At 47.8% G+C, this 14418-nt stretch overlaps 1 protein-coding gene across 2 annotated transcripts in view; it reads right to left on the bottom strand.

The window, feature by feature from the left end:
• The window catches only part of DIS3L2 (DIS3 like 3'-5' exoribonuclease 2), a 180868-nt gene that overhangs the window by 30592 nt on the left and 135858 nt on the right, over positions 1-14418 (bottom strand). For both annotated transcript variants that reach the window (XM_033069041.1, XM_033069042.1), the window contains exon 15: positions 6386-6465. In XM_033069041.1, coding sequence (XP_032924932.1) covers positions 6386-6465 — 80 coding nt within the window. The remainder of the gene's footprint in view (positions 1-6385; positions 6466-14418) is intronic.

The raw sequence follows: 14418 nt of genomic DNA, 5'->3' as shown, positions 1-14418 counted from the left end.
CCCAAGCAAACATTGCAACAAGTAAGATGAGAAACTCCTTTGATTCAGTCTAGGGAGAGAAGTTCCACACTCACTGGGATTTAAGACCCCAGTCCTTCCTACCTCTTGTGGGTGGGAACACACCCTGACCTCTCTGGAACCCTGCTGAGGATTTAGAGAGCTACTGGTCACTGTGGGATACTGTGTAAGTCACCAAAGAAAGCTTCAAACATTTGTTTGGAAGGGATAAGGTCATGTTCAAATCCCATCTGACTGCTCAAGGAGAAGGCAGGTTTCCTTGATCACCTTTTCCATTTGCATCCCCCTCACTGCACTGACACTCCAAGGATTTGGCAGTTACTATTTCTACAGCTCTGATGGACTGGAAACCTATTATTAAGCAGCAGGATGGCAGGACAAGACAGGTATGTGCCAAGAAAAGCAGCTATGTAGTACCTAGGCAGAGCCTTTTGCAACAGTGCTTTTACCCCAGCTAGGAATGGCCATATGGGCCCCTGTGAAAGGAAAGAACAACCCACTGCTCCTCAAAGTCTCAAGTGACAAAGGCTGCTTTGCAGCTTATGTCCCAACAGCCTTTGGAGGTGCAAGACAGAAAACTGAGCTCATGCCTTAGGCAGGAAGGATTACATATCTTTCGAAGCTTTAAAGGTCAACCTCCAGACTTATTCTCCTGGACAATTTACCCTTCACTGAACCAATGCCAAAACCAGGAGGACTGGCCTATCTCCATGCACAGTGACAGAATAACTCACCAGCCTTGCTGGCCAACTCTAATGCTTACCCTGTGGCAGGTGAAGGGAGTACTTGTGTAAAGTTTAATGTCAACAGTAAAACAAAAAACAACACATGGTATCAAAAGAAAAATTCCAATGTACTATCTTATCTTTTGGTTTTTTCCCCCTGGTAATTGCATTAATTTTACTTTGTTCTGAAATCTAAACAAAGCATTTCACAAGTTTCAGGTGACAAGTGTTGCAAGAAAGAATCTGTCCAAGCCTGTGATGTCAAGGGACATGTACATGGATTTCCCCCTGCAATCCCAGTCTACCAGATGAGATAAGAAGATGCCACTTTCAGAGACTTCCCCGGCCTTGCAGGTTGGAGTGGGGCAGAGCATGACCACTAACTGGGAAATCAGACACCATCAGGGGAGTTCCTTTACACCAACAGAAGCAGGTCAGCCTCGCTGGGATGTGTACCATGCAACAACCATGTAATAAGGCAGGTCAGGCACCCAGGGACTGTGTGAGCTGTGCAGCAGCTCCTTGTGCAAACAACTCACTCTGCAAGCTTCAATTTCTCAAAAGGAACAAAACACCTTATGGTAAACCTGCCAGCTCATTGCAGAACAACCAGGTCCATGCTAAAGTCCAACACATGAGCTGTACACCTGGGAAGTATCACTGAAAACAAATCAGCAGCTGTGTCAGCTGCTTTACATATTTTCTTCCTAGGACTGCCAGTCAACAGCTTATCTAGTAAAAAAGAATAAACTCCAAACAATTCTGCTTTGCTCTTTTTTGGAAAAACAAACCCTCCCAAACCTCCACCCAAACTCTGTTTATACCAAAACTGCTGCAGTTCTGAATGGAAGCAATAAATGGAGTGAGCTAATGTGTTAGTGATAAATAACCCATTCAAACAATTCCAGCATAATTACAGGTTAGCTCTCTTGATGTAACATTGGGTACATCACTGCAGATATTACATTCACCTTATGAAAAGATTGCACAGAGGAGCTCGATTGGTAACCCAAACAACATTATGTATCATGAGCCTGTCAGCATCAGGAGTGCATGCACCCTGGCATTTGAAGTCCTGGTGTTTTAAGCGATAATCCAATGTACCAGACATCACTGATCTCTATATAAAAGAGGGCACCACTTTTCCTTTCAACTGGAGCTGTTTTTCACTTCTCATTCTGAAGAGTTGTGTGGTGCTGCCCGCAAGTGGCTACACTGCACAGCAGCTCAATCTGCAGCACTCTGGGTCCCCTGAGAGAAAAACTGATCAATACTCCAATGCTGCTTTTCTAAGAGGTCTCTAAGTGCTTCCATGCAAGATGCTGCTCCTCTGGGTTTTCAAATTACTCTAAAGAGAACACGAAAGCCCCCACAAATTCATAATCCTGACACAAACTGCAGCTGCAGCACAGAATTAAAATGAAATTCATTGGTGAGCTGCAAGCTGGTCTGTCAGCAAAGGTGGAATTTGGGATGTGGGGAAGGGACCTCAAAAACAGACCGAAACCTGGACACTGAGGGAGCAGGAAAACCATACTAGAGAAGTACCAGCAGAGACCCTGAGCACTGCATCATCTGAGAACGGTGGCAGTAATCAGAGAGTCTTGGGAGGGAAGACAAAGGCATCTGAAGGATCAGACTTACTGTGGGTAGCTGGGCAGAGCCTAGGAAGTCTCCAGAGAAGCATCTGGATAGTGATGGTGAGTGCAGAGAACAGATTGCATTTTCTATTTCTTGGATAGAACCAAAAGACACTGGACTTCTTGCAATTAATTTCTTCCAGGGGAATCTCGAATTGGCTTTGGTTCTTCCTGCACACAGGCTGGAAGAAGTCTTTCATGCTGAGCCATAACCTTTATGGATCTCATCCTTCCTGCTGCCTGGCAGCCCACAGGAGCAGCAGCAGTCACGCTGGGCAGGCTGGATTCATAGTGGGCAGCTGGTGCTTCCTCAGCACAGCCCATATCACATTCCTGGAGCAGGGACTTGGTGAGTGCATGTTGTAAGACAGGATTCATGAGCCATGGTGGATGTGAATGAACTTCATGGTCTTTTACTGCCTGGCTGGGTTTTGCAATTGGATCCTGAGCAGGATCAGAGAAATCTAGCCTGTGTCAAATGGCAGTGAAAGAAAGCCAGTCCCCCTGTCAACACCTGACATGTGCCGTGTCAACACCTCACAGGACATCTGGCAGGACTGTCCCCTCCTTGATGTCACTGCTCTAAGGCCATCTGAAGGCTGACAGAATGCTCCTGTTCCACGTGCCACCCAGACCTGTCACTGTCTGTCTCTGAGTCACAGTACAGGGTTCCCCTCACAGTGAGCGTCCCACAGAGCTCAGGGCACCAGCCTGGGGCTCTGGCCATTACTGACTGATCTTCATTAGGGAGAATTTCAGCAACGTGGCTTAAAAATGAGAACGCACACTGCTTGCTTCTGTCAGGTCAAGACACTTCCTCTGGGGCCAGGAAGGACTGACAGGCTGGGAAGGACTGGTAGCTCAGGGGTTGAAAATGCCTGGGTCTGAGCAGGAGGAAGAGGAGAACTGATGCCCCTGGGTCTCAGCCCCGCTCCTCCACACAGCTCCAAGTTGCCACTGGGACTATCAAGTGCCACTGGATACCTATCTACTATAGCAGGGGCAGGGCAAGCAGCTGACTGCTCAACACCTGTTCTGCTCTCAATCCAAGGCTTCCAAGACTTCCAAGGTTCCACTGAGTCCAGTCCACCCAAAGTGCTCAGAGTGGAGAGGGCGAGTGCTGTGCCCAGGAATGTTCCTGCAGACAGGCACGCAGGCAGGCAACAGAAAGCTGTCCGGAGCAAAAACATTTCCTTGGAAAGGTTTTATCATTTTGAAGGGACCAAATTCCAATTGATTGCCCTTGTAAGAACCTGCATCGTACTTGCACTTCTAGCCTAAGCAACAGAAATTTTAATTGCTCTGGTAATTACACTTTCAGCAATGCTGCAGTCCTTTGTTCTCCAAGAGGGAGACCAATATCCGCTGTTCTCCGGTGGCCCCGTCTGGCTGCAGCTTGGAACAGCATTTGCCACTTGGAGGGGAAGGGACATTCCTTCAGTGACCAGGGTGACACCAAGCCTTGACATGCACAGCCTGGCTCATGCAGGTCTCTGGGGCACTGGGTGCACTCCCCAGGTCAGAAAGTGTTTCTGCTGGTCAGAATCACCTCAGCTTCCTCCTGTTAAAGCTGCTGCTCAAGACCTTCGCACACCTGCATGCCTGCCATAAGTCTTCACCTGGAGCAGACCCCAGGTCTGATGCTTTGCTGAGAGCACTGAGACCTGGGGTGTACATTTCCAGTCTTTCCCATGCATGAGCTTGCAGTGTGTCACCTTGCAGTATTTCTTCTCTGGGCTAGAAATGGTTCTCAAATACAAAGTAGAAACCAAGGTTATGTTCCTTTAGCTTCTGTCTACATCTTGGCAGGCGTAAGAGCTGTTACCCCCTGAGTCCTGATGGGTACTGTCAAAGCCTGACTACACTTGGGAGAACACAAGCCCTACATGTTACCCTGAAAAATTACTACAAGGAAAAACTATCGTGACAAGTGCCACCTGACTGTGTGGACACCAGATTAACCCTATGACAGACCCGGTGCTTAAGAAGAACAATCTCTGCTTGGCTGAGCAGGAGCCACGCCTGGTGCTTCCCAACACTATTCAAATTTAAAGTTCTTGTTGCTAACAAAGCTGCAGCACATATGAGCTCCTCCAAAATCACCCAGGGTACAACCAGAAGCAAGCACATGTTCAGCTCAAGGGCATTTTACCTGCAAGAATGCGTCACTCGTAGCACAGACCTTCATGCTTCAGTTCACCAGCCAAGGACTATCAGAAGTGCTGGGCTGCACACACTGGGTTTAGGGGCAGAAGTGTGTGTGCAAACCCAGCAAGGCTCTCCCTGGGAAGTGGGATCCTGCTCTTCCCAGGCTGGTCAAGCAAGCTATGAAATACAAAGCATGGGGGCCTGCAGGGAGGTGCAATTGCTGTTTGGATTTGTCAGGTACATGCAAAGTCTGGATGTACTTGGAATTGCACTCGTCCTGCCCACAATGCATTTTTTCAAGCCATGATCCTGGTTGGTGTGGCCAAGGGTGGCCCAGCTCTCATGCTTGCCAGAAACACAGGACAGAGCCATACATCTCTCAATCAACAGCTGTTAACGTGACACAGCTATTTTGTCACACACTGGGCCTCTCACAGCCAACAGCAAGGTTTCCAAGAGGAATTGCTACTGGCCTTAGCACTTAAACAAAATAGCTCTACTCATGTCCCTGGAGTTTCCTCAAACAATGGCAGAAAACACCCACTGGAGCCTGGGGAGAGGAGAGTCTGTGGCAGAAAAACCACAGCTGCTGATTTTTGAGATATACACTACACAATTAGAAACACTGGTCTATAAACATCCTTAACAAAGCCCAGCAGGTCTGGGGGGTTTCTTTTCCTCACTGTCCATTGTGTGCCACTGCCTTTAAAACCCTCAAAAACAAATGCTCTTCCCTTGTTGATTTTATGCTTTGGTGCTGAACTGCACGTTGCCCTGTCAGCTTGGTGGTGCTGGAGGTACCAACTCTGCTCATACAAGGCTCTGGGGCTGGGATGCTTGGGATGGGACCACATGCTAATCATCCACCCACAGGCAGGAAGAAATCTGCCACAAATTATCTCCCTTCTTGTTTAAATATTAAGATTTCTCAGCTAAGACACTCCTCTGTGCATTTGTAGATGTCCCTCTTCCTTGCTGGGACTGCACTTGTTGGTGTTTCTGAGGAGATCTAATTACAGACTGTTCTGTTCATTGACAATTTCATATACTCTCGTTTTTTTGGTTAACTTGAATAACTGGCAAGAAGCAGAACTACATGGGTGGAGTAACAGGCCATGGATTTATGACATGCTGGTATTCAGGGCGAACACAGAAATATCCTGAACTCTGCTGCTGCTGTCAATTTGATAATGAGAATGTGATTTGAAATAAAAACATCTTGGGTGCCAATTCACTACAGCAGCTAGTAAAAATAGGCAGAATACCTAGAAATAGAGGACTCTGTGCTCCGAACACATCCAGAGCTTGAATATCATACAGTACCTTACAAAAACAGAGCACGTGGCTGCACTGGGGCTCTGGAACCACAAAGGCCACTCAGTGAACCCAAGCATGAGCTTTAGTAGAGAGAATAGGGAGCTGTGTGGGTCTAGCTAAGCACAGGTGAGGGCTCTGCTTTCAAGTGCTCTGCAGCATTTGGCTGCTCTCCCCCAGGCCATGCTCCCAGAATCACCTCAGCACCAGCAGGGTGTAAGTTGCAAAAGCTCCTGGGCAAAGCCTGGGTGAGCTCTGCCAGAGCCTGGGGTACCCAAAAGCAGGCCTTTTAGACAAATAAAAGCACCTTTTAAAAGCTAGAGAAAAAAACAAAAAGGGGAGGGGGGCTGCAGGGCCTCGCACATTTTGAAGAATCTGGCCTTTACAGGAGCTGTTCCCAGTTTCAGGTCAAGCCTGAGGCCTTCTTTAATCTACTTTTAAGTGGTGCAAACAGTTGTGATCCCTTTGCCAGAAGTCAGGGCAGTCTCTTTTCACTGCACCTTCCCATGTTTGCTGTGTGTAACCTTCCACAGGACTTACTTGTTGCTGTCCCGGTACTGATAGATATAACAGCCCTGAGGCATCCCAGTCTCCTGGTCCAGGGTAAACGACAGCTTCATCTGCACAGAGGAGAAGGGGTGTGGGACAGTGAAAAGAGAGAGGAGGGGGAAAAAAAAAAGCAACATTTTAGTCTCTTGGTCATTACAGCAACTTCAAGCAAGGCTTGTGGGAGAAAGCTTAACTCACCAAAGCTGACACGCAAACACCGTGGCCTGGAATATACTGTGGGGTTCCAAACCTCAGGGAAAAGTCACATGCATTGCAGAAACCTCTCGCTTTTTCCACCCTTTGTTACTATAAAGTGTTCGTGGTTCCTCTGAAATGCACGGGTCGTAACAGCTCACCCCTCCAAACCCACCCACACACACCACCCTTCAGCAGAGCCACTGCGGTTCCCCTCAGACACTGAAGAAATGACTTTCTCCATCAGCAGCTGTAGTTCCCACGAGTCTTTCTCTGAAAACTTTCCCGGCTCCATCTCGTTCCTCCAGTGCATTAGAACAGAGGAGAAACCACAGAGGGAAAGGTGACAGATTTTTCCTTCTGTGCAGAGTTATTAAAGAGCTGTTAGAAGGGTTTGCAGTTTGGATCCGCCTCCGGCAGCAGGCTATGATGGGACCTGGAAGCTGCTTTCCTTGCAGCTCCAAGAAGGCATTCAGCAAGGGTTTTTGGATTTCAAACACAGCTTGTTTTATTAAGGGGGAAAAATTAATCCTCTTTCAACAAGCAACAGAATGGTTCTGTGGGGAGACTTTTTTGCTGAGAATGCCTTCAGTGATTTTATACACTGAACTGCCTAGAAAACAGCACAGAACTGAGTTCTGCAACAGCCCTGCACATGCAAGCAGCTCCTCATTCCCCTGGGGAAGGCAGCTGCCCCCAGGTCAGTGTCCCACCACTCTCACAGCCATGAGGTGCAGCCCCTGGGCTGAGGCTAAAGAGCTGCAGACCCTGACCAGGAGCCAGCAGGGAGGGCAAGAGGTGCAGCATCCTTCAGAGGAGGTAGCTGCCAGTCTTTGTGCATGTTTTTGGGGGTCACAGAGATTATTATCAGCAGGGCTGTTGCTGGTGCTGGACTATGCAGGACTCTTGAAATGGTCTGGGAAGATCACCACAAGGGCTAAAAGTCAAAGGAGGTTTGTTATGATGAGCTTGACCTTTTTAAGCAAGTAAAGGAGGAGAGAGCACTGTTGAGCCACTGCATTTGATCACAGACTCCTCTCCTCTGAGCTCCAAGAAAATTGCTAACTCAAATTAATGGCTTGTTCAGGAACGAACACAGAATTAAAACATCTTTCTCCTGTAGGCGGTAAGGAAACCCTGTGTGCTGAATCACTAGATGATGCACTGATTTTCCCTTCCCTAAAGAGTAGCAAAGTCATACACTGTGCTCTCACTGACCCAAATAAAACTGCATGCCATGAAATCATTGAAAAATTCATCACCTCGAATACTGAGTTAAGAACCAAGTACTAGGCTGAGGCCAAAATCAGCTGAGCTCCTTTGACTTCTACACCCCTACCATGTAAGCCATTCTGAAACACAAGCTCGTGCAACACCACATGAGTGTCCTTAGTACACATACCACAGTTCATACCACTAACCTCTTAACACCCTCCAAACTCCACTTCTTGCAAGCCCTGACCTTGCACCAGTTTAGCAAATCAATCAGATCCACTTTGGAGAGCAGTGTCCATGGCAGGACTAGCAGGGCTGGCTGGGGATGCTTCTGGCCAAGATCCATGAAGTCCCATGATCCCCATGGATCCCACAGATCTCATCACAGCCTCTCCAGATGCTGTGATGGCACCTGGCAGCTGCCACATGGGAGCAGGAGGTCAGCAAGAAATGAAGGAACCTCCCCAAAGGAGGCAAGCAATGACCTTGTTGGCCATATGTGCTCCATAAGCAGAGTCCTCCCAGCTGAGCTGCCCTGGTTTGGGGAATTGCTTAAAGCCATTTTTTCTGGGCCAGGTTTTCCACAGTTTCCTGCTAGAATATCAGGAAGCACCTCTGAGGCCAAAGGGACAGCAATTATCACAGACACAGATCCACCAGGTCTCTTTCTTTGTGGAAAAGGCGTTGCACCACAGAATCAGTGGAGACAAAGCACAAAATAAAGTACAAAATTTGGCAAAATTGTGGGTTTGGCAACTTTCAGCAATAATTTTGATCAGGACAAACTCAGGAGTGCCTGAACCTCTTGTTTGCAGCTCTCATCTAAGTGGGCTTTGGGGTTGTACTACCTGAGCATTTCTGGTTATAGCTCACCTGGGCTCTGGGTGCCCAGCACAGCTCAAGGGTGGAGCCACCTCCGTGCAAGGACACAAGTCTGGGGGAGGGAATTAAGGAAAGAAGGAAGGAAAAAGGCTGGGAAGGAAAACAGCCTTGTTTTGACAGGTTGGCAGGGAAAGCCTTGGGGCAACCAGGTATGGGAAGGTGACCTTTCCACTATCTGCGGGATGAGGTCCCATGGAACCTGCCTATCCCAAAAGGAAAGATTACAGTTCCCAAAGACAATGGATCTTCAACTTTCTGTTATTTTAATCCTTCTCTGTCTGCTCATGGTATTCCAGACAAATAAAACACACCCTGCTTGGCAGGCTCAGCCATCTCTGCATCATCTACCAGTTCCAGCAAGGCCTGGAAAATGGGGACTATACACAGCTCGACCATCTGGGTCAATGCTGTCAGGCAAGAGGATGTTGCCATCACCCACAGTGACAAGAGGACCACACTCAGAAAAAGGTCAGGTCAGGCTGTCACACAGAGAAATGTGCAACTAAAGGTCTGTCCCAGCAACCAAAGCTCAATGCAGCCATGCTTTCACTGATTCACAAGCCATGCAGATCTTCTGCAGATCTGCCCTGCTGATGCACTGTCATAGTCAGCCAGGAGGGGGAACAGGGGACTGTGCTTGCCAACAGGAGTCCTTATAGCCCTCAAATGAGCAGTCAAGCTCTGACTGTGCAGCCACCAGCAATGGCCTGGCTGCCTTTGCTCCTTTGGTGGCATTTGGCCTCTGCAGAGAGCACAAAGTTCTCAGGCAAAACTCCTCAGCGGTGGAAAGACAGCAGGAAAGGCAGCTAGGGAAGAGCTAGCTGTGTAGGGAGCAGAGGGAATGCAGAGACTGTAAGCTTCCTGCTAAGCTTAACAAGGTTGTCTACACCCATTCAACATCTTGCAGTTGGGTCCTCTCTGCCACTGGAGCCTCAGGAGAGCTCCACTGACCAGACTCTGTCACTTCTGCACTGCCCTGCTCAGTGCAAAGGCACTCATGCCTCCCCTCAGTGCTTTGGAAGGTCAGCACAGGTTTTTTCCTCTCATGCTAAAGCTCATCTATGAAGTGCCTGCTGCCACAGACTTCCAAAAACAGAATCAAGTGTCCTTTCCCAGCTCTGCACCCCTACAGCACTGCTTCTCTTTGGTGCTATCTCCTCCAGCAGGTGCCTTTTCCTTTTGCCTTCATTCTACTACACACAAAACCTCTGGCTACTTCTGAATCACAGAAGACTGCAGGGCAAGGCTGGGACAGATGTCAGGAGTGATCAACCACTTCATCATTCTTCTATCTGACTTCTGCTGCAGCAATGTCACGAGACATTCAGAACCTTCTGCATACACAAAGCCCTACAAAACTAGCAGCCTTTTGCAATCACCCCTCTGGCACAGCTTTAACTGAACCAATTTGACAACATTGCCCCAACACCACATTGCTGCTTTGAAGCTCCTTTTAGTGTGCGTCAGTGTTCCTTGTCAGAAGGAACCTGCTGTAAAGCCAGCAAACAAGCTAATACCACAGCACAGGGCAAGGCACTGCTCCCCAAAACACTGCATTTTATACCTGCAGGGGCAATGGGTACTTTCTTAGAGAAATGCAAGTGCAGGGTGACCCCCATCACAAGGGAGGTTCATCAGATCAAGGGATCTTTGCCATGAAACATATGAAATAATTTCATTTTACAAGATTCTGCTGGGCTTCCCTGGGAGAGGAGGGGGAGAGGAAATTTCCCAGCATCAAGCTGCAGTGTGATTTGGCTTGCACTGCCCCCTTTGGTTGTGTAGCCCTGGAGCTCACATGCTAATAAAGATCCCTTTCCACTTCAGTGGCTCTGCACATAAAGAAGTGTTCAGCATGGTGTGTGCATGAACTCAATGGGAACGGGAGCTGGAACACAGCCATGCTGAGAACAGAGTGCTGCCTACCAGGAGAGCCCCATCAATAATTGAGATGTCAGAGGCACAGGGAGGTGTGTGAATAAGAGCTGTCAAAAGGAGTAATTTGGATCTCTTTGGATACAGTGATGGATAGGCTCACTCATCACCAGACACAACTGCAATACACCCGAAGAGGAGAGGAGCAGAGCACTGAAATTCAAAGGGGTTGGGGCAGATTGTTTGATGGGCAGGATGCTGTTGACTCCATGAATGGGAGTATCTCATTTAAGGCATTAAGCAGGTGTGAGCACACTACCCTGTGACTGGTCAATGGAGCACGAGAATGTGCTCAGAGCACACAGAAGCCCTCACAGATCCTTGGTGAGGTTTGGTGGCAGGTACTGCAAGCTCAAGGTGAAGGTAATGCCATCTCCTCGAGGAAAACCACCTCATCTCCTGAGCCAACAGAACTGAGGGCTTGTACATAAGTGTACAAACACAACACTTGTTTGTACAGTTACTCCACTCTTTGGATTAGTAACATACTCCCACTCTCTATTCCTACATCCTTAAATCCAGCAGAGGATGCAGCTGGCTGACCGCAGGATGCTCCTTGTTCCCTCATCTGCCAGACACTGACATGCTTCATCTGCCCCCAAAGCTCCCACCCCACCCTCAGCAGAGGTGAGCAGACACTAAATCAGTGCACAGATAGGAGACACCAGTGAAGCAGAAGCAGCTGCCCCTCAGTGCTGCCTGAGCCCTGGGGGGACCCCAGGCCCTGCTCAGGCAGACAAGCCTTGGTGGGGGTGTTGGGGAAGCTCCCTACATCTTGGGGGTTCTTCCACCAAGGCTAAAAAGAGATTTTCAGAAAGAGTGAACAGTGCTTCACATTGTCATGGACCTCCAGACTTGTCTGGGTTTCAGTGCAGCCAGCAGCCACCCTCATTCTAAAGAATGTTTTAGACCTGCAGCAGTTAGGGGTTCGGTCATGCGATAAAGCCTGGGAGCTCCAACAAGGAAAGAGCATGAGGAGCACTCTTCTGGCTGCTGAAATGCTGCCAGCCCCTATACTGACCTGACTGGGCAAATTCTGCATGCCCCTTGAGTAAATGGCTTGGCTTGGATCCTCTATTCCAGCCTTGGCTCTGAGCATCAAACCTTTGTCATGAGATGAAAAGTTTTCCCTACACATGCACTGTGTCAGAGAGGTATTATGGGTTCAGCCCAGGAACCAGGTCAGATTTGAGCTGTCCCACTTGCAGGGCGACGTAAGGGCAGCCTCGGTTGGAACCGGTCAAGGTAATTCCACTGATCTGGGGGGTATTCAAGCAGAAAGAGTTCACCCAGGGCAAGGAGGCGAGGCAGAGTATGAGCCTCCAAGCAAAAACCAGGGAACTGCATCTAAAGATCACATTGAAACAGTCTCCTCAAAGGCAGGGCTTCTTTTTCATCCTGGGCAATTAATCAGTTTTAACCCTGTTTGCATGGAAGTCCAAAAAGACTGGTATCTGCTCTGGGTTGGAATAAGGGCTCCCCTCCCCAGCAAGCTCTAGAAAGCTTTTTAAGAATAAACTTAGTCATCAAGCAGGTTTTTATGCCCCGCCCAAACTTTGGTTTTGACCCGAAAAAGAAATAGTCCTGAAGTCCTGACACTCACTTTTAAAACCACAAAAAACGAGCCATGCTCCAGTAACGTAATCACAGAGTTTTCTGGCACCTCATCCCTTAAAAATACATCCATCTGCCTCCACGCAGGCCATCAAACTCAATCTTGTTCACAATGGATTTCCCAATTCCTGCGTGCTGGCAGCACTGCAGCGGTGCTGGCTGTGCCGGCTGGATGAGCCCTTACAGCAGCACAGGCTGCAAACCTCACAGCTGTGTTTTCACTTAAAGAAGCTGCTCTGGAGACCAAAGCACTTCTTCCATGAGCTTCTCTATTTGTGCTGCAGCTCAAAATTGCTGGAGAAAGACCCTGGGTAGTGGATAAAGAACATGTGGTAAGGACAGGATGGGGGTAATAAAGGACAAACCAAAAGTCCTACAGTGGAAAAAAGAGGAAAGACAAGGAAACTTGCTACCAGCTCAACGAGTTACCTCTCTCATTGGGTTGGAGCAGTCCTTTCCTTTTGGCTTTGCAGACAGCTAATGTTTGGCCAATCTCAGCACCTGATTATGGGACTGCTGTTGCTACTGGTTGGAAGTCATGAACTGGTCCTAAACTGGTACATGACACCTACTGCCTCCTCAGGGAGGCTCCTTCTCCCATCCCTAAGAGCACAATTTCCAGGTGAAGGTTTAAATTCTCTAGGAGGTTCCTGAAGCTGTCTCTGCTGCTCCATGCCCTCAGCACATTAGCCAGCAAACTGCCTCCATGCAGTGATCCATGCATGTGACTAAGGACAATGTCAAATCAAACCCCAATCCAGAGTGGAGAAGGAGTTGAAACACATTTGGGATATTACTCTGGTCTGAATCCCTCTGCTTAATTTTATTTTAAAATGCTATCATTTACTTAGCCGCTGCCTGCATTATACAGCTGCATAAAACATAGGAAAAGCCAGTGAATTCCTGACATGGCAGATGGAAGAGAGAAGACAGCTCTTCCCCCTTAAATTAATCTGGAAACCCAAATTTCCCAGCATGGGACCCAAAGCCACAATAAGCTATTACTAAATTATCCACAGGCTGCAACAGCCCTTACTCTCCAAACATCAGCCCTGGGATGCAGTGAAGGGGTCTCCCTGCCACAGAAGTGAAGTCACCAGCACATATTCCCTGGCACATAAGAGGGCCGCCCTATTGATGGCTACTGTTCCCCAAAATATCTGCTATGGGTGGTGGGGAGCACAGCAAAACCAGGAAGAACTGTGGCTGGATCCTTTGCAAAGACAGGCAGATGTTGTCACCAAAATAACAACCTGGCATCACACCCTTGGCTTTTATGTCACAGCCACAAGTCAAGTGAAGAGCCTTTCTAGAAAAAAAGGGTACAAGACAACTTTCACCACTTGGCAAAAACATAAACTTCAAATTTATTTTTAAGCATTCACACTTTCCTGCATCAGAGGTTTCGGACGCAGTCCACAAAGAAATGGATCCAGATTTATTTAGAAAGAAGAGCTGAATACTTCCGTTCATTTTACAAAGTGCATGAGCTCATTCTCTACATGCATGATTAGCAAACCACAAAACTAAAATACACATGATACAATTGTGAAGAGTTTAAATTTGTGGATTAAAAATACCTTCTTCAGAAGTTAACAAATTGTGACACTGCACTGCATGCCCTAGACCACTAGGGAACTGTCAATGAAGTTAAAAGTATTTTCTACACATACACCAACTTGAAAATAGAAGCAAAACATCCCTAGGAAATGCCACATTAAAAAAATGTGACACTAACAAGACATATGCCAAGTTTCACTGCTTGGCTGTTTCATTTTCTGTTACTCAGAGCTTGTCTCCCAGCCTCCCTTTAAAGCATTCCCAGCTCTTTTGTCCCAGTCCCATCCACGCTCTGACAAAAAATAGTTTCACTCACTTCACCTTGTGCAGTAACAAAACCCTCACAAGCTGGGCTTTGCCAGCTTCAATCGAGACAAAAGATTTTGGGTTGCAGAAAATTCTTGCATTTTGAAAACTGATGATGACTACAGGCTTAGCAGGGAACAGTTAACAGGGGAGCAATTTCATCCTGCCCAGCCCCAATGGTCTCTACTTGAGAGATATGGAAATTCACTTGGGAAAGCAGGAATCTGGGGGAGGAAGATGATCAAGAAAGATGTAGTGAGAAGGTAGTTTGCAATGAGGAGTTTGAAAAAACCCCAGAGACTTCTGGGGAGGTAAGA

This window comes from Catharus ustulatus, chromosome 10 (genome assembly GCF_009819885.2).
Source record: "Catharus ustulatus isolate bCatUst1 chromosome 10, bCatUst1.pri.v2, whole genome shotgun sequence".
In the NCBI taxonomy this organism is placed as follows: domain Eukaryota; kingdom Metazoa; phylum Chordata; class Aves; order Passeriformes; family Turdidae; genus Catharus; species Catharus ustulatus.
This window is presented reverse-complemented; position numbering and strand designations above follow the sequence as displayed.